The sequence below is a fragment of the Canis lupus genome, chromosome 24 (assembly GCF_048164855.1).
Source record: "Canis lupus baileyi chromosome 24, mCanLup2.hap1, whole genome shotgun sequence".
Classification (NCBI taxonomy): Eukaryota; Metazoa; Chordata; class Mammalia; order Carnivora; family Canidae; genus Canis; species Canis lupus.
In genome coordinates, this window is record NC_132861.1 from 26,113,068 (window position 1) to 26,140,037 (window position 26,970).

At 34.9% G+C, this 26,970-nt stretch overlaps 1 protein-coding gene across 7 annotated transcripts in view; it reads left to right on the top strand.

Moving 5' to 3' along the window:
- Window positions 1-26,970, top strand: part of LOC140615899 (uncharacterized) — a 309,775-nt gene that overhangs the window by 242,705 nt on the left and 40,100 nt on the right. For 2 of the 7 annotated variants that reach the window (XM_072796000.1, XM_072796008.1), the window contains one exon: window positions 1,798-1,916. The exons of the other annotated variants lie outside the window; for them this stretch is intronic. In XM_072796000.1, the coding sequence (XP_072652101.1) occupies window positions 1,798-1,809 (12 nt within the window). In that variant the 3' untranslated portion in view covers window positions 1,810-1,916. Of the gene's footprint in view, window positions 1-1,797; window positions 1,917-26,970 lie in introns of those variants that run through there. 7 annotated transcript variants of the gene reach the window in all.

A 26,970-nucleotide genomic window follows, 5' to 3' on the forward strand; every position in this document is an offset into this window, starting at 1 on the left:
GTCAAAAGTTATATTTTTATCAGATTAAATATTACTTAAAAAAATAAAACATGATCGCTGAATAAAGGAGTTTAGACTGTAACCAGGGGAGGGGAGTTTCTTTTTATTCATTTATTTATTTATTTCTTTATCTATCTATTTTTGAAGATATTTATTTATTCATTAGACAGAGAGAGAGGCAGAGACATAGGCAGAGGGATAAGCAGGCTCCCTCTGGGGAGCCTGATGTGGGACTTGATCTCCAGACCTTGGATCATGACCTGAGCTGAAGGCAGATGCTCAACCACTGAGCCACCCAGGTGTCCCAAGGTGGGTTTCTTTTTAATAGAATCATGCTTTCTTAGGAAATTTAATATGTCACCACTTTGTGAATGGATTGGAAAAAGAATATTAGTCAGATTGTTTGTACAATGGACAGAAGTGGTATAATTTTGATTATAGCAGTTGAAATGGGAATGAAATTGTGGGGCATATTTTGGGGGAAAGGGGAATAACCAACTAGATGACTGAGGAGTCCAATATCCTAAGAAGACTAAAAAAATAATGGTAAGTATGAGGTCAATGAACAATGACCCAGTGAAAAAAAACAAGGTGAATACAACTGTGAATATAAAAATTGGGAGGAATATATCATTTAAAGAAAGTATGGGGTCAATGAACAATGACCCAGTGAAAAAAACCAAGGTAAATACAACTGTGAATATAAAAATTGGGAGGAATATATCATTTAAAGAAAGTATGAGGTCAATGAACAATGACCCAGTGAAAAAAACCAAGGTAAATATAACTGTGAATATAAAAATTGGGAGGAATATATCATTTAAAGAAAGTACGCCTGGGTGGCTCAGCGGTTGAGCGCCTGCCTTTGGGGCTGGGCGTGATTCTGGAGTCCCGGAATCGAGTCCCTGGCTAGTCCCTGCATGGAGCCTGCTTCTCTCTCTGCCTGTGTCTCTGCCTCTCCCTCTCTCTCTCTCTCTCTCTCTGTGTGTGTGTCTCATGAATGAATAATAAAATCTTAAAAAAAATAAAGTACCAGCAGGTGTCATAAATCAGAGGAATTGTTTTTCTGAAATGAGAATCCAGTACAAATTGCAGTGATGGGAAAAGGACAGAGATAAACATTTCATATGAATGGGAGTTTCCACTTGGGCTCTTTTCTTGCCATAATTGTTTTTTTTTTAGGAAATTATGGATTTAAAATACAGAAAAATCAACATGAAGTATTTTTGGCTTAGGTCACACTATTTTTTATTTTGCTGCAGTGCTATTTGTTTTCTTTCTTTCTTTCTTTCTTCTTTCTTTCTTTCTTTCTTTTTTTCTTTCTTTCTTTCTTTCTTCTTCTTCTTCTTCTTCTTCTTCTTCTTCTTCTTCTTCTTTCTTTCTTTCTTTCTTTCTTTCTTTCTTTTCTTTCTTTCTTTTTTCTTTTCTTTTCTTTTCTTTTTTCTTTTCTTTTCTTTTCTTTTCTTTTCTTTTCTTCTTTCTTTCTTTCTTCTTTCCTTCTTTCTTCTTTCTTTCTTTCTTTCTTTCTTTCTTTCTTTCTTTCTTTCTTTCTTTCTTTCTTTCTTTTTTCTTCTTTCTCTCTTTCTTTTTTGGATCATTTCTCTCACATACACACCCATCCCCATACTTACCTATTCATATACACCCACATACACACACACATACACAAATTGAAATTAGGTAATATTTTATAGTCCTTTGCATTTAACAGCATCCAGTGTTGCCTTGGGCAGAGGATAGGTGGTGAAATTACATTAATCAATTCAGCCATTCAATTGTTCACATCCTTATTTCCAGGTGCTGCAGTAAATGACAAAGAGGAGTAAAACACTACACGGCTTTTCGAGTTGTTCATGATCTATTATTGATTGGTTGCCCTTTGTGATAGGCAGGGAATAAAGACCTGTTTTTGACAATGTTGTGGTATTTGTCTTCTTAAGCTCAAATGTGACTCTTCTTTGAATAGACTAAGTAAGATAATGGATATGATGTATTTAGCATAGCGGTTGGCACATAGTAATCTCTAACATAGTAATGATTGTTAGTTACATTATTATTTTTATCATTATTGTCATTAAAATACAGAGATGATCTGAAGTTCCTGATACATATTCACAATATGATTTTTATCACTCCTTAAAATGGCAAGTGAGGGGCCCTGAAACTTTAGTTTCATTGGATTCATGATATATTGGCTTCTGTTCCAACAATACATAGAAGTGCTTTCAGAAATAAGACAATCAAAAATTTTTTGCCCTATCAAAATTTACTTTCATTTCAGTGCTACTCTCCTATTCCATCTATTCCATCACTCCATCTTATGAGATGAGGAACATGAGAAATACAGTATCTATTGGTTATAAATGTGTTAGTTTTTTTGGAAACAAAAGTAGAAAAAGGAAATAGAAAGTAACATATCTTACATTTCTTTTGGGATAATTTTATTTCTAAAATCTACCATTAAATCTCCTTTCAGTTTGTCTTTTTTTCCCTTTTTGATTCTATTGATAGAGTCAAATACCTATTTTCTTGAATATGTCTCAAGGTGTGTAGGTATAATACATTCTAAGTTAATTCTATCATGGCTTCCATGCAATGGCATCATGTTTTACATATGGTGGCAGTGGGGCCATATAGGATATAAGTGACTTGATCATAGTTTTAAGAAAATTCCATGGATTTTTAAAAACTCACATGCTATATTAAACAACTACTAAATGTCAGGGACTATGTCTTCCTGAATCAGTAATTTTCCATTTTCTTCTGTTTCTCTACCTTCTAGAACCTCCTCCAAACCTTTTACTCTCTTTCCTGCCTCCTTCTGTTTGTCTTTAACATGGCATCCACAGACTCCTCTGGTAGTGTTAAGTTTTCTCCTATGAAACACTAGTTTCTAGATGAGCATTGTATTATTAAACATCTAAGCATAGCTTTAATTGATTTAACCACTTGACTTTAAGCCACAGTTCAAGTTTCAGTTGATATGATGACATCTTTGCTAAAGGAAGAAAATATGAGACCTATAAGTCAAACTGGAGATAGGGTAAGTGCTCCTATCTGACATCTTGATTAATATGAATGAAATCAAGCTTAGTTTAGTAGTTCATAAGTTCATGTCAGCAATGATAACAGTAGCCATTAGTGATGACATTGAAAATGTTGAGCCTTTAACTAGGATTTTCTTTGAAGTTCAAGGGACCTAGCTACCAAAGTTGAGCTTTAAGATAGAATGGGAGATAGCAGAAAATGCTGAAAATATCAAATAGACATAATTTGCTTCTTCACTCTCATGCTTCTTAAGGCTCTCAGGTAATTTTCATAAGTTACGAAATTATGGTACAATGTGAATATTAAATAAAAGCCACCAATTTTATCTTCAAAAAAGAGATCATAGTACGTTTTGAGAAGATAATTCTCTGTAGTGCTGGAAGAAAGAGGATAATATTTTTTTTTTCCTGAAACAGAGTATATAATAATTTCTACATGGCTGCTTTGTCTAGTTTCACAATGATCGTGGAAGGATGACAGTGATGACATTAGAGTCTAATCATTACACTCTAGTGTATCCAGGGGCACTTTTGTTTTTCCATTAGTGTTTCTCATGCAGGGATCTTGGATCATCTGTTAGGAGCAACTGAGAAAAATATCAAACATTGACATTCCTGGGTCCTACCCTAGGTCTACTGAATCAGAATTTCTGGAGATGGAGCTTGGATTCTACATTTAATAGCTCTTTAGGTATTTGCTCTACATACTAAATTCTGAGGCTCAGGGTCTTCTAAATTTGTAGACTTTTTTTTTCAAGATTTCATTTATTTATTTATTTTAGACCTAGTGAGTGAGGAGAGGGAGAGGGAGAGAAAGAATCTTTTTTTTTTTTTTTGTATATTTTTTTATTGGAGTTACAAATAACATATAACATATAGTATAACACCCAGTGCTCATCCCGTCAGGTGCCCCCCTCAGTGCTCATCACCCAGTCACCCCATCCCCCGCCCACCTCCCCTACCCACCTACAAAAGGTAGTGACCCCTTGTTCATATCCCAGAGTTAGGAGTTGGAGAGAAAGAATCTTAAGCAGACTTTGCACTGAACTCAGAGCTCCACCTGGGGCTCCATTTCATGGTGGAAACCACAACCTGAGCTGAAACCAAGAGTAGGACGCTCAAGCAACTAGGCCACCTAGGTGCCCCTAAGTTCATAGTTTTTAAATGGAAGATTTATGAGACTTTGTCCTTCCTTTTAACCTAGGGAAGAACTGGAATTTTATCTTTGAGCAAAGGCAATACTAGGGAAGTTAAGCCCTAATATATTGTTCCTTCCAGTGAAATGCTTAGCATGGTCATGGTGATATTAAATCATGAGAAAAGAGTTATAGAATTGTTCTTTTCTTTTTCCCTTAAAGTCAGTCAATTATGAGAAGGTCTGGAAGATTGCTTGTAGCATAATATAATCAAGGTACCTGAAGATGGTCTTCTGACCTTTGTAGTGTTCAGAATGGGAACAGATTAGGTGGCAAAATTGCCTGGCTAGAAGAAGTCTATTTAGGATATAATAGCTTCTTGTTGGACAGATCGTGGCCCTTAAACATGCCCAGTTGATGTGAAATGTCACTGGGTGCCTAGTCACAACCTGATCAAGAGATGCTCTATGTATCTTGATGTTAGAAGGAGCTGAATGAGTCAACATCCTTATTTTTTGTTATTTCCATTTACACTCCTCAAAGTTATGCTTAAGCATTCCATGTAGATGACAGATCTATTTTCACCTCAAATAAATGTGGAGGTTACTCTCTTGTGCCCCTCTCACACCAGAGATTGATTCCACATTCAGACTGTTGATTAGTCTAGTTGCTTTCTCACTGTCCCTGTCCTGGTGTCCCCTGTGGAGGTGGCAAAGATCCCTGGTGCAATTTTTACAGCATAGGAGCCTGATTTCTAGTCCTATCTCAGCATCCTGACATCTGGGGTGGGGTCATTCCTTGGATGAGGTCTGAGGCTGAAATTAGTGGTTAGTCCTGTCTCTTTACCTTTTCTCAGAAATATTGGAGATGGCAGAGATTCATATTGAGATCTGAAAAGGGTTTGATCCATTCATTCACATTGGCTCTTTTGAATATTTAAAAAATGATTTTATGAATATTTGAGAACAAGAGAATGGGAATCAAGAGTGCCTCTACTCAATCTTCCTTTTGCAAGTCTGTTTTTTTTAATTAAACTTTTAAAATGTCAGTAATTCATCTCATTGTCTTAGTATCACAGGGCCTTTTATCATTATATTTATGCAGCTCTGTAACATGTCAACACATCTTTCCTTCCTGTAACATTCATTTCTTATTATCTCCATACCAAAAGGGGAACTGTATTTGTAAATGGAAAAATTGCTATACTATTCACTTTTCACATATTATCTTCATATATTGAGGAAGTCTTTAAACTGCCAAATAAATAAGCCAAAAAACCCTTTCAAAAAAAAACTTCTCGAGTGCACTTGTCATGATGAGCACCAGGTATGTGTGTGTGTGTGTGTGTGTGTGTGTGTGTATACATACTTCTTCTCATTCTTTTTTATTCAAGGTTCTCTTATAAAGGCAAAGATATGTCACTAGTGCTACCAGCTTTTGTATCAGTTTTCTACCAACTTTGTATCAGTTTAACACTTATTATGAAAAATACCAGATCCTGCTTTCTGTGACCTTCAGAGTGACCTCTAATATTTCATTTAATGGAATATCCAAGGACATTAGATCAAATTTAGACCCATTCAGTTCAATTCTAAAATTTCTTTGCCTTGCAATTTAAAGTCATTTGATAATAACAGGACAAGTTAATGTTTGAGGACCAAAGTTAGCTGTGGTTCTACATCTGTGGGTCTGCTCCATAGTGAACCCAGTTGGGATCATCTTCCCAACCTTCTTTTTGTACAGTGAAAGAAGGCTATATCATAAAAGATTCTGTGAACTATGAATGGTCACAGTAAATTAATGATGAAGTATAGATAAGAGTTTTGGGCCTTTGGTCATCCAGTTTGGACTCTTTGTGGAAGTGACATATACAATATTTGGGAGTTGAAAGTCTGAAGTCTGTTAGACCTTGTTTTAAAGTCTGATTTCACAGCTGTGTATTTGTGGCCAAATTATGTAACCTTTCTAAGTTCTCATTTTCCTGTCTTAAAAGCACTGTCATTTTTATGATCAAATGAGCTGATATCAAGTTTTAATACCAGTGCCCTTCACATGGTAACTAAAGACAGATATATTAATGTCAATTTTACCTCAAAACGTGACCTTTTCCATATCCTTTTAATTTATAGATCTAAACTTTTAGTTTATAAATTTAAGCTTGGTAATCTACCAAAATAATGACAATATATTTATTTCATTCACAGGACTATCTACCTCTGAGGTACAGATTTAGTGTTGGTTATTAAAGTTCTTATAAATAGTTTTCGATGATTATGAATTGAGAAGGTACATTGAAGAGGTGCCAATTTTGAAATCAAACAGCCTAGTTGCAAATCCTGGCTCTTACACTTCCTGATTGTGTAACTAAGTTTCTCAGCAATCTCTAACTAAGCTCAGGTTACCATTTCTAAAGTGGAGACACAAGTAACTACTTTGTAGGCTTGTGAAGACAACTTACTTAAAGTGTGTAAACTAAAGTGTGTAAACTACCAATCTATGATGCAACTAAAGCTTGATAAATATCAATTCCCTTCTCTCTTCTCCCACTTCAAACAATTCAGAAGTATTTACTAGTTGGGGAAGTATTTACATTAGGACTGAAAGATCTTTTGATCCATTATATTTTTTAGCCTCCTGAAATCACCTCGGCTACTGTAAGTACTAACTGGCACATCAAAAATTTAAGCATATGCCATCTCTCCATCCTGTAAATCCCTCCACCCACTAAAATGACATATGGTTGATCTCACACCCAAAAGACAGAAAAAAAAAGGGAGCTAGTGAGACAAATGGACAATAATAAACAGTTTCCCAGATAGGTGAAGTCTGAGCCATAATGTGAGAAATGCAGAAACTTGCTGATTTATAGCACAGAACCCTAAAATGTCTCAGGAATCTGGACCAGGTATTATTGATAGTGATGTAAAGATGGAGTGGATAGAAGAAGGATTTGTCAGGAGTCTGTTCAACAAAGAATTAGAGCACTCCCTGTAGCTGGGAAATAACTCCCACTACACACACACACACACACACACACACACACACACACTTCATGAACTAACATAAGCCTGGACATTTATTTTTCTCGAGAGGGTAAACTGGAGGATTTGAGATAGAAGGAGCAGAAGGCATTGCTAAATGTAAGACACCATACTGGAAATAGAGAGCAAGGTGAGAATGGGAATGCTGAGCTAAGATAGACAGCTTTTCCTCTCATCCACTCCCAAGACAAGAGAAATCAGGCCAAGATGTTTGAGGCAGAAGTTTGAAAGGTTTCTTACTGAGAATCAGATTAGACTATGAGAAAAGATCTGACAATATCAAAGATGTCTTTATAAAGGTAAAGATAGTTCTTCCTGGTACAGTAGAGGGGGACACTTTTATAAACGTAAATTTCTTTTACAAAAGGAAAACTTATGCCCTTTTTTTAGAAAAGACTTTTTCCTATGTCTACTGCTTCTCAATGGCCTTTAGCTCAGAACAATCCCTATATTTTGGGGTGGCACATTCTGATACCCTTCCACATCCTGATTTAGAGGATTATAATTTTCCTTTGGGCAAATGAGGAAACCAGCTTTACCTCAAAGTAAAAGTTAATTTATTGTCATTGAAAATCATTCAAAATGGCAATTATTAATGTTGTAGTTATCTCTGATTTATGATGAACAGAGTAAAGAAATCTATTAAGCTTTGAGAATTTTGTTCTGATTGTATTGATTATTAGGATAATAGAGCAAAATTAGCCTCTATTTGGTTAGGGGCTAATTTATTTTGTCAACAGTAATATTCAGAATGGTTCAGATTGACCTCAACTTGAACATGCCAGCAGGGTTATTTTACATTTTGCCAACCTCTCTGTAAATGGGCAAATTCTACATGTAGATGATTATGTGGAAACGTAAGTATGTATGTGTGTGTGTGTGTATGTATGTATGTTAATAAAGAATCTCTCCTTAACCAAACTTTATTCAGGCTCTTTTGTGCCTTCTTTTCAACTAGACCTCTATCTTGACCCCTTCTTTGTGAGTCTGCAGAGCCCAGTTTTAACAGGAATCTTGCTAAGTCAGTTTGGGGTGAATGCCTCACTTTTGATATTTGATCACCCTTGATATCTGCCAAAGTCCTCATCCCCTACCATCTCCCAGATGATACTTGATCACCTTGACCTTCCATCAGCAAGAATCCTGTTAAGACAGTTTAGCAAAAATGCCCCCCTAACTTTGATGACTCCTCTTAATAAGTGTAACCACCAACTCTGGCTCCCACCCAAGCTACTCCTTGGCTTATAAATCCCTACTCATTCTTGTTTTCAGAATGAAGCTAGTGCCATCCTGAGCTTTTCTCCCTATTGTAGCAGTTTCTGAACAAAATCTTCTTTCACTGCTGTAACTACTGTCTGGCCATCGTTTTCAGTGGGCGTGTGTATTTATTGAGAAGACTCATTAAATCATGCTAAATCTGTGCAGAGTCTATCTTTACAGAAAAAAGATTCGGGGCACCTGGGTGGTTTAGCAGCTGAACGTCTGCCTTTGGCTCAGGTTGTGATCCTGGGGTCCTAGGATCCAGTCCAGGATCAGGCTACCTGCAGTGAGCCTGCTTCTCTCTCTGCCTATGTCTCTGCCTCTTTCTGTGTCTCTCGTGAATAAATAAATAAAATCTTAAAAAAAGAATCTCATGAAATGCTCTGTTGATAAAGGTCCTTGTAAGACTTATTTTAATGACTAGATAGGGTTGCATTTTATTCTTTTGTAAAGTTTCCTCCTGAGATCTTTCTTTTCTAATATCTGACGGAAGTTGTGAAGCTCTAGCTAAATAAGGGTAAACATTAGCAAAGTGCCTATTGAAATTATCCTACAAATGTTAATAAAGCCAACATACATTTTTGGGTGAGGTATTTTCTTTCCAGAGAAGATTATGGTATACAAGAACTTATATACTCAATCAGCTCAGAGCTATTAATTTACTGCAACACAGTAGAATACATAGTTTTCGTTTTCAAGAATACAATTTTATGGGTGAACAATTGAGAACACTTTTTTGTTAATAATGTTTTTTAATTCAAAGATAGCCTTTCTCACTCTTCACAGCTTATAAACTTGATAGTAATCATGCTTTTCTTAAATTATTTTTTTAAATATCGTTCAAAATATATTATTATGAACAAGTTTTCTCCCATCCCTAAGACAAAAGGAGGAAATAGAGTTCTAGGTTCTAATTTTTGGGCAGAACTTGGTGAAATTTTTAGCTGCATCATCTTAAATAACCATCTAGCGTTTGCTTCTGGAAAAAAAAAGATGCTGAGGATAATTTAGACAATTTTTTAACTTTAACTTAATTGGGGGAAGCCAATTTGATTTTCATGTAATACTTAATTTTCTTTTGGTAGAGTTCTCTAAAGAAAAGTTCATTTTAATATTTATAAGTCTAATTACTGTTTGTTATTTATAGCAACAATTAGAAGTTGATGCATTTTCTGTTTTCTTCAGATAAACTCACCTAATTAGAAGAATAAAGTTTATTACAATTTTATTTTTATCCTTAAAAGGAGAACTGTAATCAATAATGATAGAATGATTCTTTTCACGAAGAAATTTTGTTTTTTAAAGGGGACTTTTGTAGGGAGAAATCACACACTTCCTTGTGTTATACAGCAAGCATCCTGTGTGTTATTTAGAGATCCTTTATCGTGGAGGGTGGTCCAGTGGTAATTTACCAGGGAGAAAGAGGGGGTGTACAAAAATTTAATTATTATTTGACCTCAAACAATTATATGCCACTAAACTAATTAAAGCGCAAATTAACAATGTCCCACTAATGGGCAGTCTGCTCCTTGCATGACTCACTCATCTTTCACAAAGAATAAGTGATTTGTATTAGAAGAGAGTTGTTAAGGATGTTTTTTGGGATAACTGTCGCTGTCATTGCTATGTTAAATCACAGGCCCAACCTCTGGATAAAAAGAGACAGGCTTATCAGGACCCAGGGAAACGGCCGCGCTAGCCTGATAGCCGGAGTCAAGGCCTTATTAAAAGCTATGAGTCAGTGTGGGCCGCCAGCAGCCCTGGTCCCCTTAGCTGCTTCCAAACCAGCCATTCAGCCTCTGATATGCAGCTTGCGTGCCTCAGGCCGATTAGTTCTGTGGAGTCCCTCAGAGTCTGCTCTTATTTTCTCACAAACATTCATCTTCATTTCCAAGTGAATGAAGGGGGGGATTCAGTGGTGGTGCTGTCCACAGAGCCCAGCTAACAGTTTAATCATAACAACAGCTGAAGAAACTGCTAGAAGAACATTAATTCTAACATAGAGGCTTTTAATATATCCATGTGGAGTGTAGGTCTGTTTGCAGTGAGTGTGCTTATGTAGCTGGGCAGTTTATTTTTATGGTGAGACTCAAAATACAAGTGTAAATAGGGACTCGGAAGCTGCATGTGTTATTGTCGAGAGGATATTTTTATGTCCGTTCTTTCCCTTCTTAGGATTTTTAAAATCATTTCTTTGGTTTCTTCCATGCTTTCTTATGACTAAACTACAAAAACTTATTTTCACTGCTTTTTCATTCGACAGCCTATAATTTAATGTAACTCAGCGATCAAGAGGCAGCAACCTAGAAATCGAGTATATGTAGTAATAGATTTCTGCCAAATCACAGCACGAATGTGATAATCAGCAGCAATTGCCAGTGTGCAGATGCCACGGGGACTGTGGCTCAGTGGGGAAACCATATCCCTGGTGGCAACCTCGAGATTCCGTGCCAGTCTATTACTACTATGCTTAGAAAAGAGGCCAAGTTGGAAATCCAGATTTTTATACGAATTCAGTTGACTTTTAAAAGTTGGCAACTAATTTAAAAAATTTTAAACACTGTGTAGGCCAACAGCCAGCTTGCAAGCTGTTTCTGGTCCCTGGGCTGCCAATGGGCAACCTCTGATTTGACCTCTCAAGTACTAATGGCACCCTTTATTTCACTATAACTTACCAAGAAATGATCTCCATTTTCTGTTACCTCTGTGCCAACAGAAAGTTTTGCAACAATTTGAAAAAACTGGGTCAAGTAATTTGACATAAACTACTTATTGTCACTATTCTTTAGGAAAGAAAAGAGATGCTGAAAGAAGTTACATGATTTGCCCCAGTTACACAAAGCTCATAAAAGGTGTACCTTCTAAACACAAAAGTTGTGTTCTTTCCAGTCACTCTGTGTTATGGACTGAATTTTGTTCCCTAACCCCCCAAGGTGACTTTATTTGGAGATAAAGCCTTTTTTAAAAGAGATGATTGAGGTTATATGAGGTCATTTTTGTGGGCCAGCAATCCAAGAGGACTAGTGTCCTTTTAAGAAGAGGAAGAGACATCAGGGGTATATGTGTGGAGAGAAAAGGCCATGTGAGGACACAGAAGTGGGTATCTGCAAGCCAAAGAGAGAGGCTTCAGGAGAAAACAATCCTGGAAGCCTTGATTTTGGACTTCTAGCCTCTAGAACTTTGAGGAGAAAAACTTCTTTTAAGTTAAAAAGAAAAAAGAGGCAACAACCACAACCTTCTCCCTTCAAATGGCCAGATATTGACTGCTTCATATTTTCTGTTCAGGGACATTCCTATTATCTAGCATCTTAAGTTCAAAATACTTGATGAAAAGTAACTGATTCCAGTATTTGTGCTACATGAGATCAGATGTTCAATATTAAATTTAGATGTCTAATCTCATGTAGCATGTAATGGGGATGCAATTACATTTGTTGAATAAATGAATGCTGATAAATACTTTGATGTTTGCCAATGTCAGTATAATTAAAGTCTTCCCTTTTCTTTTAAATGACATCAATATAGATGTAAATGCTGAAATTTCCAAAAAGTTGTGAGAAAAATGCAGTATTTTTCTTAAAATACAATTTGTTGAAACAAACCTCCATTTTTACCTACATAAATTTTAAGAAGAAAGGTTTTTATTTAGACTTAGTGCTGTATTAAATTTAATTCAGAGATTATACTTTTCCCAAAGTTATCTGGAAAAGTAAATAGCTAACATACTTCCAGGTATGAATCACACAAACTAAATAGCACATATATGAAATGAATATTCAAGAAAAAGTTATTTTGGTTAGAGATTGAATTTTAAGAATAGATATTTTCCAAATTTTCCAGAATGAGGAAACTGAGTAACAGTTGCAAAATTATCTTATTTGAAGGAAATTTCAAGACATGGATCTGGGTGAAATGATTGTATTATTACCTAGATGAAGAAATTAAAATATGTCCTTAATTTAATACTCTTAAGCTATTTTCAAATATAAAAACAATTAATTATTTAGAAGAGTCAAAGTGTGTTTTTTTTTTTATCTTAAAATAAAAATTCCTGGGGCACTGGAGTGGCTCATTTGGTTAAGCATTTGCTTTAGACTCAGATCAGGATCCCAGAGTCCTGGGATCAAGCCCCATACCAGGCTCTCTGCTCAGTGGGGAGCCTGCTTCTCCCTCTCTTGCCTGCTGCTTTGCCTGCTTGTGCTCTCTCTAAGAAGTAAATAAATAAATAAATAAAATCTTAAAAAATTCTTATAAAATTATATTTAATAATGAATAAGAGACATTGATTCCCATGATATCCAAATATAGGTTATGCTTACTGTATATATGTAAATGACACAGAGAAACTAGAAAGAGGGGAAAAAGGAAGAAAATACTTTAATTTATAACAGACATTTAAAATGCACCTTGGGATACATTCATTATGGACATATACAATTAATCCTTCAGAGACTGCAGCTCACATCATGCTTTCCTTACCTGTTCATTGGTTTACACCTGCGCATTAGGAGTGCACCTGGTTGAAATGTGAGTGACTCCCAACCTCAGCTTGTTAAATCTTTTTCTATAAATTTTCCTCTTTAAAATGTAGCAAAATAAATTCAGAAACAAAGAAACACACCTACATAAACAAGGAGATCCCTGAAAAGCATAAGCAGCCACTGGACTCAACCAGAAAGCACAGGTGGAAAGAGAGTTTAAAGGACCTTAGAGCACTATGAATGTTTTTCACAGTGTCACAATTACAGAAACACCTGGTTCTGCAAATGGGCTGATCTACTGGGAAAATTTTCCACAGTGTTCAATGGGCCTCCGAGCGGCTTTAATACATAGAATGCTACATAGAAGTTTAGGTAGATTTTAGCTACATGCTGAAAGAGAGTTAAAAAAAAAATCTGAGATCCTGGACCAAAGACCTACTTTGTAACTGATGTTCTGTCCACTACGTCTTTGTTATGTGCAATTTTACTGTACCTATTAGTAGCAGAACTAAAACATGAGACTTGCCTGATTTGGAGAACATATTAAGATTTAAATCAACTAGTTCTTATTTAATGTGAGGACCTAAGACATCATTAGGCAGAATAGTAGGCCAGATTGGTGTCTGGACGGGGAATTATAATTTCTCTCCCTCCCTATTAAAGATACCAACTTACAGTCTAACAACTTTATTCTAAAAGCAGAATGGTGGAAATCAGGTGTCACATATTATTACCCTGGTGATATGTCAGTTAGTCCCTGATCACCCTTATTTCAATTTTTTTTATAAATTCAGAGTAACATAAATATCTATTTGCTTAATTGTATATTTTATAACTATAATCATTAAAGAGTTTCTGTTGACTGTTTAGTTAGGTAGAGTACTGGAAGGCTGGAGATTTATAAAACCAAAGCAATGTTTCCTTGCATAAGAGCACGTAAACAATAAAGATGGATAATTATGATTAAAAACACAGCTTAGGGTCCCTGGGTGGCTCAGTCGGTAAAGTGTCTGACTCTTGATTTCGACCCAGATCATGATCTCAGGATTATGATATGGAGCCCTGTATGAGGCTCTATGTTCAGTGGGGCATCTGCTTGAGATTCTTGCCCTCCCCCCACTTGTGTGCGCTCTCTCTAAAATAAATAAATAAATAAATAAATAAATAAATAAATAAATAAATAAATCTTTTTTTTGTTTGTTTGTTTTAATAAAAGCACAGCTTAGTTTCTCACTTTGAACCAGTTGAAAAGCGATATCATCTAATCCTAGGGAGTATAGCAAATTTATTTAATGTTCTATCTTTAGACCAAAGTCTTCACAGGATGACTGTAATATTCAGTTTTGATATTGCAACTTCTCAGACCACAGGAACCCACTAGTTCAGACATAAGTACAAAGCCACAGGTAAAATTCTTACTATAACAATCATTAGTTCTAGGTTTGTCTGCACCCTTTGTGGACGTGGAAAATGAGGAGTTGCCTAAAGAGATTCCCATTGATATTTTATGGAAATGAGAGCATAATGGGTACTTTACTGGGATGAGCAAAGAGACTTCACACAAATAAATTATGTATCAGGGAGTAGGGTTGGGAGGTGATGGGGTGTTTGTCTTCAGGCTATCAGATATGTTGGATTGTGCCTGGCAAGTTTGATATGTGACAAGACTAACAGGGAACACAAATTAGGAAGGGTCTTAAAAATCACAGTAAGTCCTTCAGCTATTACTTTCATTGAGAGGGGAAGACATGGAGGTATATATATAGCAATGGAGAGACAAGGTTTGTTTAGGTTTTAACAGAATAACTGGTGCTGTTTGAAGAGAAGCGGGAAAGGGCAGAAGCAGAAAGACCAATTAGGAGGCTCTTGCAATAATCCAGGATGGACCAATAGTGGCTGGATTACGGTGGTAGCAGAGGAAGAGGTAAGAATCAGAGCCACTGTATTTTGAATGGATGTCAGGTGTGGAATAATAGGTCAGATTTCAAATAAAAAAGATGAGTCAGGATGACTCCAAGTTTTGTAGCCTGGAAAATTGGAAGGATGAAGTTGATTTTTAACTGATATGAGCCATGCCATGAAATAACATTTGATAATATTATTTTTATTAATTCCATATTATTATGTCATAATGCAATAGTGCCTCAACTATGGAGTTTTAGGATTATTTCTATTTCTTCAGTATTATAAGTAAAACTGTGGTGAATATACTTGGAAACAAATATCTCAGCACATAACTATTATTTCTTTGATATACCTCATTGCCATGAACTTTTAAGGCCCTTGATACATATTGACATACTGCTTTTCAGAAATTTTGGAAACACAACCAGTATGTTAAAGTGAAAATATACATATGTCTTTATCTATTGTTTTATTGCCAGTAATAAATAAATTTTATTCATTAAGCATTTAATAATACCAAGCATGATGCTGAGCATTTTACATATATCATCTTAGTTCATCTTCATGGCAAGATATTGTGTAGATACTCTAATCTTACTTTACACATCAGGAAACAATCTCAGAAAAAGTAAACTGTGAAAAGCCATTTAACTGGTAGTGAGTGTCAGAATTCGAATAACTATTCAAGTTAAAAATTTTTGCTGTTAAGTACCATACTATCTCATTATTGTAAAATTTCTATGTGATAATTTTTCAGTGTATATTTTACAAGATACCTCTAGTTAGATTTTTAAAAATTCTGGGTAAAGTCTCTATTTTAATTAGGATGTTTAGTTAATTAATATTTATTATAATAGCTAACACTTGATTTTACTTCTGTCCTTAATTTATTCCATTCATTGTTTTGTTTTTATTTTTTGAATGTCTCTTTATACCTATTTTATCTGCCTTTGTTTATGCCAAAGCTTTGGATTGTATATATTCCACCTTGAATTTTACGAATGGGTAACTTAATTTTTCAAAGACAAAACTGAAATTATGTTTTCTCAATTTTTAATTTGGTAGTTTCACTTACTTAATCCTTGAAACTTTTTCATGCACCCTGAGAAATCAACGTGCTGTTGCAGATTAATGTGTTTGTTACAAAATTAATGAGCTTGTAGTTTTCAAAAATGGCCACACGATATCTCCTGTGCCACTTGTTTTTCTAGAACAGGGGTCAGCAGACTTTTCTATAAAGAGACAGCTAGTAAATATCAAAGCTTGGTGGGCCACATGGTGCCTATTGCAGCTACTCAACCCTGCTGCTGTGATACAAAAGCAGCTGTCGACAACACAGAAATTGATGAGTGAAATGTGTTTGTGCTAAAAAAAAAAAAAAAAAAAAAAAAAAGAAAAAAGAAATGTGTTTGTGTTAAAAAAAAATTACATTATCAAGCAGTGGGCCAGATTTGGCCCACATGTTGTAGTGTACCAATCCCTGTTTGAGAACCTTTATATTCCTCAATCAAGAGGTGGAGACCAATTCTCTTCTCCCAGATCTGGGAGGATCTCTGTCTTATTTGTAATCTATAGAATGTGGTAGGTGTGACTGCAACCCTCAGTTAAAAAAGACAATGAAACTTGGCCCCTGCTTGTTGAGAGACTAATATTGGAATGCTGAGTTACCATGTGAGAAGTCCTAAGTCCCTGAGGTTAGCATCATGTGAGGAAGCTCAAACTACCCAGGGAAACCCTGAGACTACAGGAAGAGGTGCAGGAGCTCCAAGTATATTTTCTTTCTAATGAAAGACCCCGACAGAGAACCATACAGATGACCCTAACCACATGAATTTTTGACCCACAGAACTCATGAGAGATAATACAGTGATTGGTGCTGTTTTAGACCACTAAGTATTAGAACAGTTGGTTATACATCGATAATTGGGTTAAAATCTAACACCTCTTGGTGGGGGTGCTGCTGTAATAAAAATCTAAAACATATTGCATTGGTTTTGGTACTGGATAGTGGTGGTGGCTAGATCTCAAAATGAGTTTTAGTGAAATTGGAAGGGTGTTCAGAAGCATGTGAGCAGAAGTCCAAAGGGCCTCAGGAGGTTGTCATTGAGGGCTTAAGGAAAAGTGAAGAGACTTTATTGGAGAAAATGAGATTCTCTTATTGAGTGGTGCAAAGGTTAGTAGAACTGTTCTTTGTAGAATTGTACATGAAAGGAAAGAAATCAACTTAGTGACCTTTGTGATAGCTGAGATTTTCAGGGAGTGTTGAAGGTTCCTTGAGAGAAGGAAGAGATGAATTAAAGATCAAATGATTCAGTTATTAAATGGAGTTTTGAGATGTAAAGTGTGAACAATAGTCTTTTCTTCTCCTCCTCCTCCTCCTCCTCCTCCTCCTCCTCCTCCTCCTCCTCCTCCTCCTCCTCCTCCTCCTCCTCCTCCTTCTTCTTCTTCTTCTTCTTCTTCTTCTTCTTCTTCTTCTTCTTTTTGCCAGTGAAGTGTTCTCAAGGTAAGACATGGCTTCAGAACAGAGAAGAGATCAAATTTAGATTTTATTAAGGCCTCTAAAAGATGTGACATGGTACTTCGTAAGACCTTATAGATGAATGAAAATAACTCTCAGGATCCTAGGGTGTGCCTGTCAAACACTTCATAGGTCCTAGAGCTTCAAGGATCTAAGATCTTATCTCAAAAAGATTGCACTTGTGTGTGATATAATGAACCCAAATACGATTTACAGAAAACTCACAAATCTGGAGAGAAAAATTTCCTTTTCCATTAATCATATATTTCTATTAAAGTTTATTTTGTTGTACAGGAGTATAGCTACTCCCAATTGCTTAGATTTTTTTTCTTTCATTGTGGTAAAATGCATTTAACATAAAATTTATCACGTTAGCCATTTTTAAGTATACAGTTCAGTAGTGTTAAATACATTCACATTGCTGTGCAGCCATCACCACCATCCATCCCCAAAACTTTTCATTTTGTAAAACTGAAAATCTATACCTATTTAACAGTAGTTATCCATTCTTCTCTCCACAGCCCCAGGCAACCACTATTATAATTTCTGTCTTTATAATTTTGTGTAACCAAAGTACCTCATATAAGTGGAATCATACAGTATGTGTTTTTTTGTGACTAGCTTTTGCACTTAGCAAGCATAATGTCCTCAAGTTTCATTTATGTTGTAGTATATTGCAGAATTTCCTTCCCTTTTTATAGGCTGAATAATACTACAGTATATGGATATACCATATTTTGCTTATCCATTCACTCATCATTAGACACTTGGATTACTTCCACATTTTAGGTTTTGTGAATAATGCTCCATAAACATGGACATACAAATGTCTCTTCTCTTCAAGGCCCTGTTTTCAATTTTTTTGAGGATATACCCAGAAGTGGAATTGCTGGATCATATGACAACTCTACTTTCAATTTTTTTGAAGAATCATTATATTGTCTTCCCCAGCAGTGATACCATTTCACAGTCCTACAACCAGTGTACAAGAGTTCTAATTTCTCCATCTCATCAATACTTCTTGTTGTCTGTTTTTTCAATATTAACCATCCTATGTGAGTGAGGTGGTATCCCATTGTAGTTTTGACTTGCATTTCCCTAACGATGCCATTTCTTTTGCACGTGGATATCCAGTTTTCCTAGCACCGTTTGTTGAAAAGACTGTCCTTTCTCCATTGAATGGTGTTGGTGCACCTATCAAAAATCATTTGACCATATAAAGGACAGTTTATTTCTCAGTTTTCTGTTCTATTCTATTGGTTCCTATGTCTGTCTTTATGCCAATACCACGCTGTTTTGATTACTCTAACTTGGCAGTAAGTTTTGAAATCAGAAAGTGTGAGTCCTCAGTTTTGTTCTTTATCAAGAGTTTTGGGTCTTCAAGATCCATTGAGCTTCTATATGATTTTTGAGATGGATTCTTCTATTTGTGCAAAAAATGACTTTTGGATTTGATAGGCATTACATTGAATCCATAGATTTTTTGGGGGCATTACTGACATTTTAATAATATTAACTTTTCCAATCCATAAACATGGGATGTATTTCCATTTATTTATGTCTTCTTTAATTACTTTAGCAATGTTTTATGGTTTTCATTGTTGAAGGCTTACACTTCCTTGGTTTAGTTAATTCCCAAGTATCTTATTCTTTTTGATGCTATTGTAAATGGAATTGTCTTTATAATTTCCTTTTTAGATTTTTCATTGTGTATAGAAATTTAACTGATTTTTGTGTTTTGAATTTGTATTCAGTATTTTGATACCTTGCTGGATTCTTTAGTTCTAATTGTTTTCTTTTTTGTGGAGTCTTTAGAATTTTCTACATATAAAATCACATCATCTGCAAACAGATAATTTTACTTCTTTTTTTCAATTTAGATGTCTTTTTTTTTCTTGCCTAGTTGTTCTAGCTGAAACATCAAGTCCTATGTTGAAAAGAAGTGGTGAAAGTGGGCATTCTTGCCTTGTTTCTGGTGTTAGAGGAAAAGCTTTCAATATTTCACTGTTAAGTATAATGTTTGCGATGTGTTCAAATTGCTTTTGTTTGATATTGTGGTTTGTCCTTTTTATTTCTTTAATTCCATCCATTTTATTTCTTTTTTATTTTTAAAAAATATTATTTATTTATTCATGAGAGACAGGGAGAGGCAGAGACATAGGCAGAGGAAGAAGCAGTCTCCCTGCAGGGAGCCTGATGCAGGATTGATCCCAGGACCCTGGATCATGCCCTGAGCCAAAGGCAGATGCTTGACCACTGAGCCATCCAGGTGCCCATTTTGTTTCTTTACGGCATGTGTCTTTTAAACATCACATAATGAGATTTTTTTTTTGATACATTACATGTTTGGTGTGAATATTTGGCCTACAAAAGTCTAATATTAATTACTACTTTTTTCATCTTTAAAAATATGGAAGAACCTTCTAACACTTTGTTATCACCTTCCTGTACTTATAAATTGCTGCTTTATGATATTTTAGTTTCATTTTCTTTTAATAACCAGGAAATTCATCTTTATAATAATTATTATTTTATAAATCCATGCTTACTTAGATTTATCCATATATTTAGCAATTTTTTATGTGTCTTTGTTTGTTGTATTCCATCTTATAAATTCAGTTTCCTTCTTCATCAAATGTGAACTTTCAATGAGAGACTGTGAGGAATAAACTCAATTTTTATTTGATAGAAAAAAAGTTATTTCACATTTACTCTTGAGTATAGGTTAATATATAGTTTATAATAGTTTTGTATATCCTTGAATATTGATTACTTTGTCAGAATTTTGAAGAATACTCCATTGTCATATGGCCTATTGTCACTGTTGAAATTATTACAAATAATCTATCATTACCCTTTGATTACATTTAATAATTTCTTCTTGTCTTAGGTGTTATAAAGTTTTCCTCTCATATATGGAGTACTAGTGTTTTGGTTGTTGTTTTTAAATTCTGCTTAGGACTCACAGACTAGGACTTAGGACTCTGCTTTTTAAATATTTGCTCTAAAATATTCTCAGCCATTATCCCTCTAATAGTACCATTCCCTATTTCTTCTGTTCTCTTTTTTGATACTCCAATAATCTGTATTATCTCTCCCAGGCAACATATTCTGTTATATTTTTTGTGTTTTTATGCTTCTGTCTGTGTAGTTTCCTCATATTGATTGTCTAGAATGCCAATTCTTTCTCAAAATGGGTCTAATATTCTAATGAATTTAATGTGTTGTTATTTGCATTAACCATATTTGGAAGTTCTGCAAGATTCCAAATCTGTCTGCCCTTCTTAACAAGTGGTCTGTTTTTATGTTTTCTGTTCCCTCTTCTAGTTACTTTATTTTTTGTTTTATTTTTAAAGTGATTTTAATTTTTCTTACTTTATAGTTTCTATTAAATTGTTTAATTATTTAAAGTTTTTGAAGATCTAAGTTGGCTATTTGACTTTCTATTGATCCTCATTCAAGGTGAGTTGCTTCCTATGTGTTCTAAATTTTTGCTTGTGAACTCCTATGGAAAAGCTTTCGTCTGTGCATCCTAGATTGAAGATGTGTCCTTTGATAGCCATTTTTTAAAAGTTTCTGTTGAGTTACCTGTGGGCATCACTGGTCCAGGAACAATTTATATATTAATTTGTCAGCTTGAATGTTCTAGGATTATGTTGAAAATAAATATAAAACCCAAATGTGCGAGAAGAATAGACAATAGGTATACATTTTCAATGGAAACATATTTTTCCCAACTCAGAGCACAGGTGGAGATAGGTGATCTTTATCATTCTATCTGGGATTGTTTTATAATCTCCGCTTTCATGGTGAGTGTAGTCTTCCTAACACCTCAATTCAATGAAGGGATTGTAGTTCCCAAGCTCTACCTCACCTACTTTATCTCCTTACTTTGGATTGTCATATTAGCTTAAATGCCTTTTTTTTTTTTCTGACACAGCCATTTCCAGGAGATTCCTGGTTTTTAAACACTATATTTCTGACACTAAGATATTTTTTAGAAGGTCACAAAATCCCTTAAAAAATGTGTATTTTATTTTCCTCAATTACTTTTACATATTGGTATTGGAAGAGGGAAGACTGGGTAGCTCAGCTGTTGAGCGTCTGACTTTAGCTCAGAATGTGATCCTAGAGCTTTGGGATCGAGTCCACTTTGGGCTTCCTGCATAGAGCCTGCTTCTCCCTCTGCCCATGTCTCTGCCTCTCTCTCTCTCTCTCTCTCTCATGAATAAATACATAAAATCTTAAAAAAAAACCAAAACAAAACGTGTTGGTATTGGAAGAGGTTAAGTTCTCCATATAGCTAGAGCCAGGAATTGAGAACTAATTTTTTTAAAAAAATTAATTAATTTTTAAAATTTATTAGAGAGAGAGAGAGAGAGAGAGAGAGGCAGTGGGAGAAGCAGAGGGAGAAGCGGACTCCATGCAGGGAGCCTGATGTGGGACTTGATCCCCGGTCTCTAGGATCAGACCTTGGGCTGAAGGCTGCGCTGAACTGCTGAGCCGCCCAGGCTCAGCGGTTTTTTGGTAGGAGAATCTTTTTAGATATGAAACATTATTCAAAATTACGTTTTTTAAAACAGAAGAAAAAGGAAGTGATTAGATCAAAGTGGATATAAAGCAGGGCATCTTCCTTTTCACCCTCCTGTGGACTTCTGGGGTAGGTCAAAAAAACGTTAGGGCTGTAAGGCACAGACTTTGCAAACCTCTTTAATGGAATAAATTTATTTTCATAAGCACTTGACATAAGCCTGCTGTCATGAAAAATACAATGAAATTTGAATCAGGTGACTTTAATTAAAGTCCCACCTTTGCTGTTAATGAGCAATATGACCTTGTGCAAACCATTCAACATCTCTGGGACTCAGTTTCCTCATTTTTAATTTTTAAAAGAGATTAGTTGGAGTACATGGTCTCTAAGTTCCTTTTCTGCTGAAATATTCTAGGCTTGTCATGCCTAATCTAAATCCTCCTGGCGTAATATTTTGGACATATTAAAGGTAAGAATGGCATTATAGGACTAAATTAATTGAACACAATTCTCTGCTATTTATGCTCTGAGGATTATTTAGCAATTCCCTGATGTTGTGTAGCTTGCCCACAGACATATTTTAAAATGTGAGTTTTAAAATTTAGAAATTGGCTGAACATTCAGAAATTATATTCAACCTAAAGCTTTATTTGAATACTTCTGACTAAAAACCCCTTCAATGAGGGGCGCAGCGGTTTAGCGCTGCCTGCAGCCCAGGGCGTGATCCTGTAGATCCTGGATCGAGTCCCGTGTCGGGCTCTCTGCATGGAGCCTGCTTCTCCCTCTGCCTGTGTCTCTGCGTCTCTCTCTCTCTCTGTGACTATCATAAGTAAATAAAAATTTAAAAAAAATTAAAAAAAAAAGAAAAAGTCCTCAAAACGTAAATTTTTCTAAGTAACCATGACAACAATCAAAACAAAAAGTTTTAAGAAGGCTTCATTTTTCTCCCTTTTTATTTTTTGGCAGTAATCATTTCTGCTTCTGAAACAAGTTCATCTAAATTTATTGCACTACTTTTCATAGAGATTAGTACATACCACAAATATAGCTGCTTTAGCTATTTAAGATACAGCTAACAGAAGAAAGAGAATTGAAAGTGTTGGTATGATATGGTGTTAGATTATATTTACAAGCTTTAACTTAAAGTATCCGTTACATTAGTATATAGTTTTCTTTCCATTACACTTTAAAGCTTTATTTTAATTATCAAACATGGGAAAAAACATATCCTTTGTAAAATAATTCAGATTTGGACTTGAAGTTGATGACCTAATTGTATAAAAAATTGAAATTAAAATATTGTTAGTATGTTGGGTTATACTGGGGAGGGACATACTATAAAAATACATTTTCCCCCAAATTTTAGGAGTGATGTTTTCACCACTTTCCTATGATTTGATTTTAAAGTTGAATTTAGATTTACAGATTGTAATTGTATTTTGCCCCATGCTGAGTTTTACTTAAAAGCAATTCTCTTAAGGTGACAATCAATGGCAAACAACAACAGCAACAACAGCAACAACAACAATCAAAATAACCCCAAAAATATAACCTGTGGAATAGGAAAATATATTTGCAAACTATCTCTCTGATATCCAAAATGTATGTAACTTATATAAATCAATAACCAAAAAAACATCTAATTTATAAATGAGCAGAGAACCTGAATGGACACTTTTCCAAAAGACATACAAATGACCACCAGGTACATGAAAAGGTGCTCAACATCACTAATCATTAGGGAAATGCAAATCAAAACCACAATGAGATGTTACCTTACATCTGTTAGAATGGTATCATCAAAAAGACATGAGATAACAAGTGTTGATGAAATTATGCAGAAAAGGGGACCCTTGTGTACCAGTGATAGAAATGTAAAATTAGTACAGCCACTGTGGAAAACAGTATGGAGGTTCCTCAAAAACTTAAAAACAGAACTACCCTAGGCTCCAGCAATCCCATTTCTGGGTATATATCCAAAGGAAAGGAAACTAGGATTCAAAGGGATATGTGCATTCCTTTGTTCATTGCATCAGTATTGACAATAGCCAAGATACGGAAACAATTTAAGTGTCTATCTATGGATGAATGGATAAAGAAAATGTTATCTATCTATCTATCATCTATCTATCTATCTATTTATAATTTATAATTCAGCCATGAGAAAGAAAGAAATCCTGTTATTTGCCAACAATGTCGAAAAAGCTTGAGAGCATTACGCTATGTTCAGTAAGTCAAATAGAGAAAAACAAATACTGTATGATATCATTTATATGTAGAATCTAAAAAAGCTGAATTTGTAGAATCAGAAAACAGAATGCTGGTTGCCAGAGACTGGGATCTAAGGGAATAGGGTAAATGAGAAGATGTTGGTCAAAGGATATGAACTTTTAGTTAAAGGTAGGTAATTTCTGGGGAGATGATGTATAGCATGGTGACTATAGTTAACAATACTGTATTGTATATTTAAAAGCTGCTAAAAGAGTAGATCTTTAATGTTCTGACTATACACACACACACACACACACACACAAAGTAATTATGTGAAATGATGAAGGTAATTACCTATGATGGTAATTATTTTTCAATATGTAAGTGTATCAAATCATCGCATTGTTTACCTAAAACTTACATATTATATGTCAATTACAGCTGGGGGGAAAATAGCACTACTTTCTCACTTAGTTGAGGGAAAAAATATGGTGTTTGGAATTCAGTTAAGTAGCAATTAAGCATTTTTATTTTTATGTTTTATTAAATTGGAAGAGAAAATGATCCTATTTTCACATGCAAGTATGTAAGTATTTAAGATGTTTGCCTGTAGTTCATTGGCTTCTAAGGGGCAACTAGAATAAATTGATACCTCCTTAGGTGTGAACACTTCTCAGGCAGAAAGATAAATAATCCTCCAGTCGATCAAAAATTTAATCCCAGAGAATATTTAGTCAACATGCAGTAAGTACTTGTCCCTCTCTCCATTATTATTAACAATCCATAGGATAAAGCCCCTGATAACTAATAAAGCACTTTTAAGTTTTGCTAATATTTGTTATAAAAACTATAAAAATAAATGACATTGGATTAAAATTTTCATAACATTTCTTACATATATATAAACGAGCAAATGACATTTTATATCATTCTTTGAAATACTCTAATTTTTAAATAGTTTTTTGAACTAAAAATAACAAGAAGATCTATGTGGCAATCCTTTTAATGTGTTCTGAATCACATTATAAAAATAACTTGCTTTTTTAAAATGAGATTTTTCCAGTTTTTAGGCGCATATATTCATTATTGGGTGGTAATAAGTAATTATATTTAGATACACATCATGCCTCTGGTAGTCAATAAAAATTAGAACCCTTGAAAATATTAGACGATATAGAAAAATACTTGATAGTTAAGCCAATTAAATCTGTTACAAATCAGAAATATTTTATGAGTTTCTTTAAAAGTTATTTTTTCAGCTGACACCATTCTAATAGAAATGCCTGCATGATGAAATTAAAACGTCCCCATTATTGCAATGGCATAAATCTGCAGAGAATTTCCTTAGTCAGCTTATCTTATATGCATTCTTTGTTATTGTTACAGAACATAACTTTCCTTTTAGGGACAGACTTTTATAAGAAATTCTCAGTGGTATTACTCATAATAAATATACTTCATGTGTGTGAATAATGTTTAGAATCTGTCAAACACTACCAAGAAATTTTTAAACCTAAATCTGCCATAAAGCCAAAGCAAGGTGCTTATATAAAAATGCAGGTTAAATTCTTGGTCTGTAAAGTCATAGTTTCAAATATCCTCTTCACTGAAGGCAGTATGCAAAGGTTGATGACTTCAATAATATGTGGCATTATGGGTGCCCTGGCTAGGTTCTCTCTGTTCTCTGGCCCCTGATTATTCGTTTTCATATCAGAGTTCACTCTGTGGAGAAGCATCTTGAACAGTGAATGACTAACAAGATTAGACCCAGTTTTCATAGGTGCTTCCATTTACCAGTGTTTGGCCCAATGAAATAGCCATTTTTTGTAGACTAAAAAATTGTGTTATGTCAGTAGATTCATACTTCAATCTAATATTTGTATGATCACGGGGTTCTTTAGGCTGAATATCCTTATTTATAACATGAAGAGAATAAAGTTTACTCCATACAATAATGGCAAGAATGATGTACATACAGTAATTTGCATAGGGCTTAGCCCATAGCAGTTCTTTCAATAAAAGTTAATTATGGTGATAGCAATATCATAGCAGCAGTGCAGGCATTTAAGAAACAGTGTTATTACAAATAAAATCAGTGTTCATAAGGGTTCTCATAGGAAACACCCAAAAGTACTCAGTTTCCTTCAATATGTGACACCTGAAATTCTAGAGCTAAGTTCAGGCTTCCTGCCTTAGGAGAATTGTTCTCCAGTTCCATGTAGGGGCTTCTGCTGGGCTCACACTCACTGTCTTTTGTTCTATTTTCGTAGAGTTCAAGATGGTACCATGCAGATATCTTACCAGGGAATCTTATTATTGGTGTTTTTCTCCTTTAAATTCTTACTGCTCTCATCTTCACTTGTTTTTGTTATTTGACAGGTTCCTTTTAGGACTCTAGACGCTCCGGAAGGGGCTAAACTAATCCATTGCCATGGCAAGATTCTCCATTTGGCAGAATCATTTGATCACACATTTCTCCTCCTTACATAGATGTAAAACTGGTTTTAAGGTAGGCTCCATGCCCAATGTGGGGCTTGAACTCATGACCCTGAGATCAAGAGTTGCATACTTTACCAACTGAGCCAGACAGGCGCCCCTTAAAACTGGTTTTAGAACCCAAGTCTATTCTTATACCAAAGCCCAGTTTGAGTTACATTTCCCTCTTATGTTCTTCCACAAAACTTAGCATTTATTACTTTGTATAGTAATGGTCTGTGTTCTTGTCTGCCTTTTTCCAAACAGAGGGAATGCGTTTTTGTCATCCCTCTAAGTTGAGTACCAGAAATGTGCTTGATGCATAAGTGAACAAGTAAACTTTCTCCATATTCCTGTCACTTGAT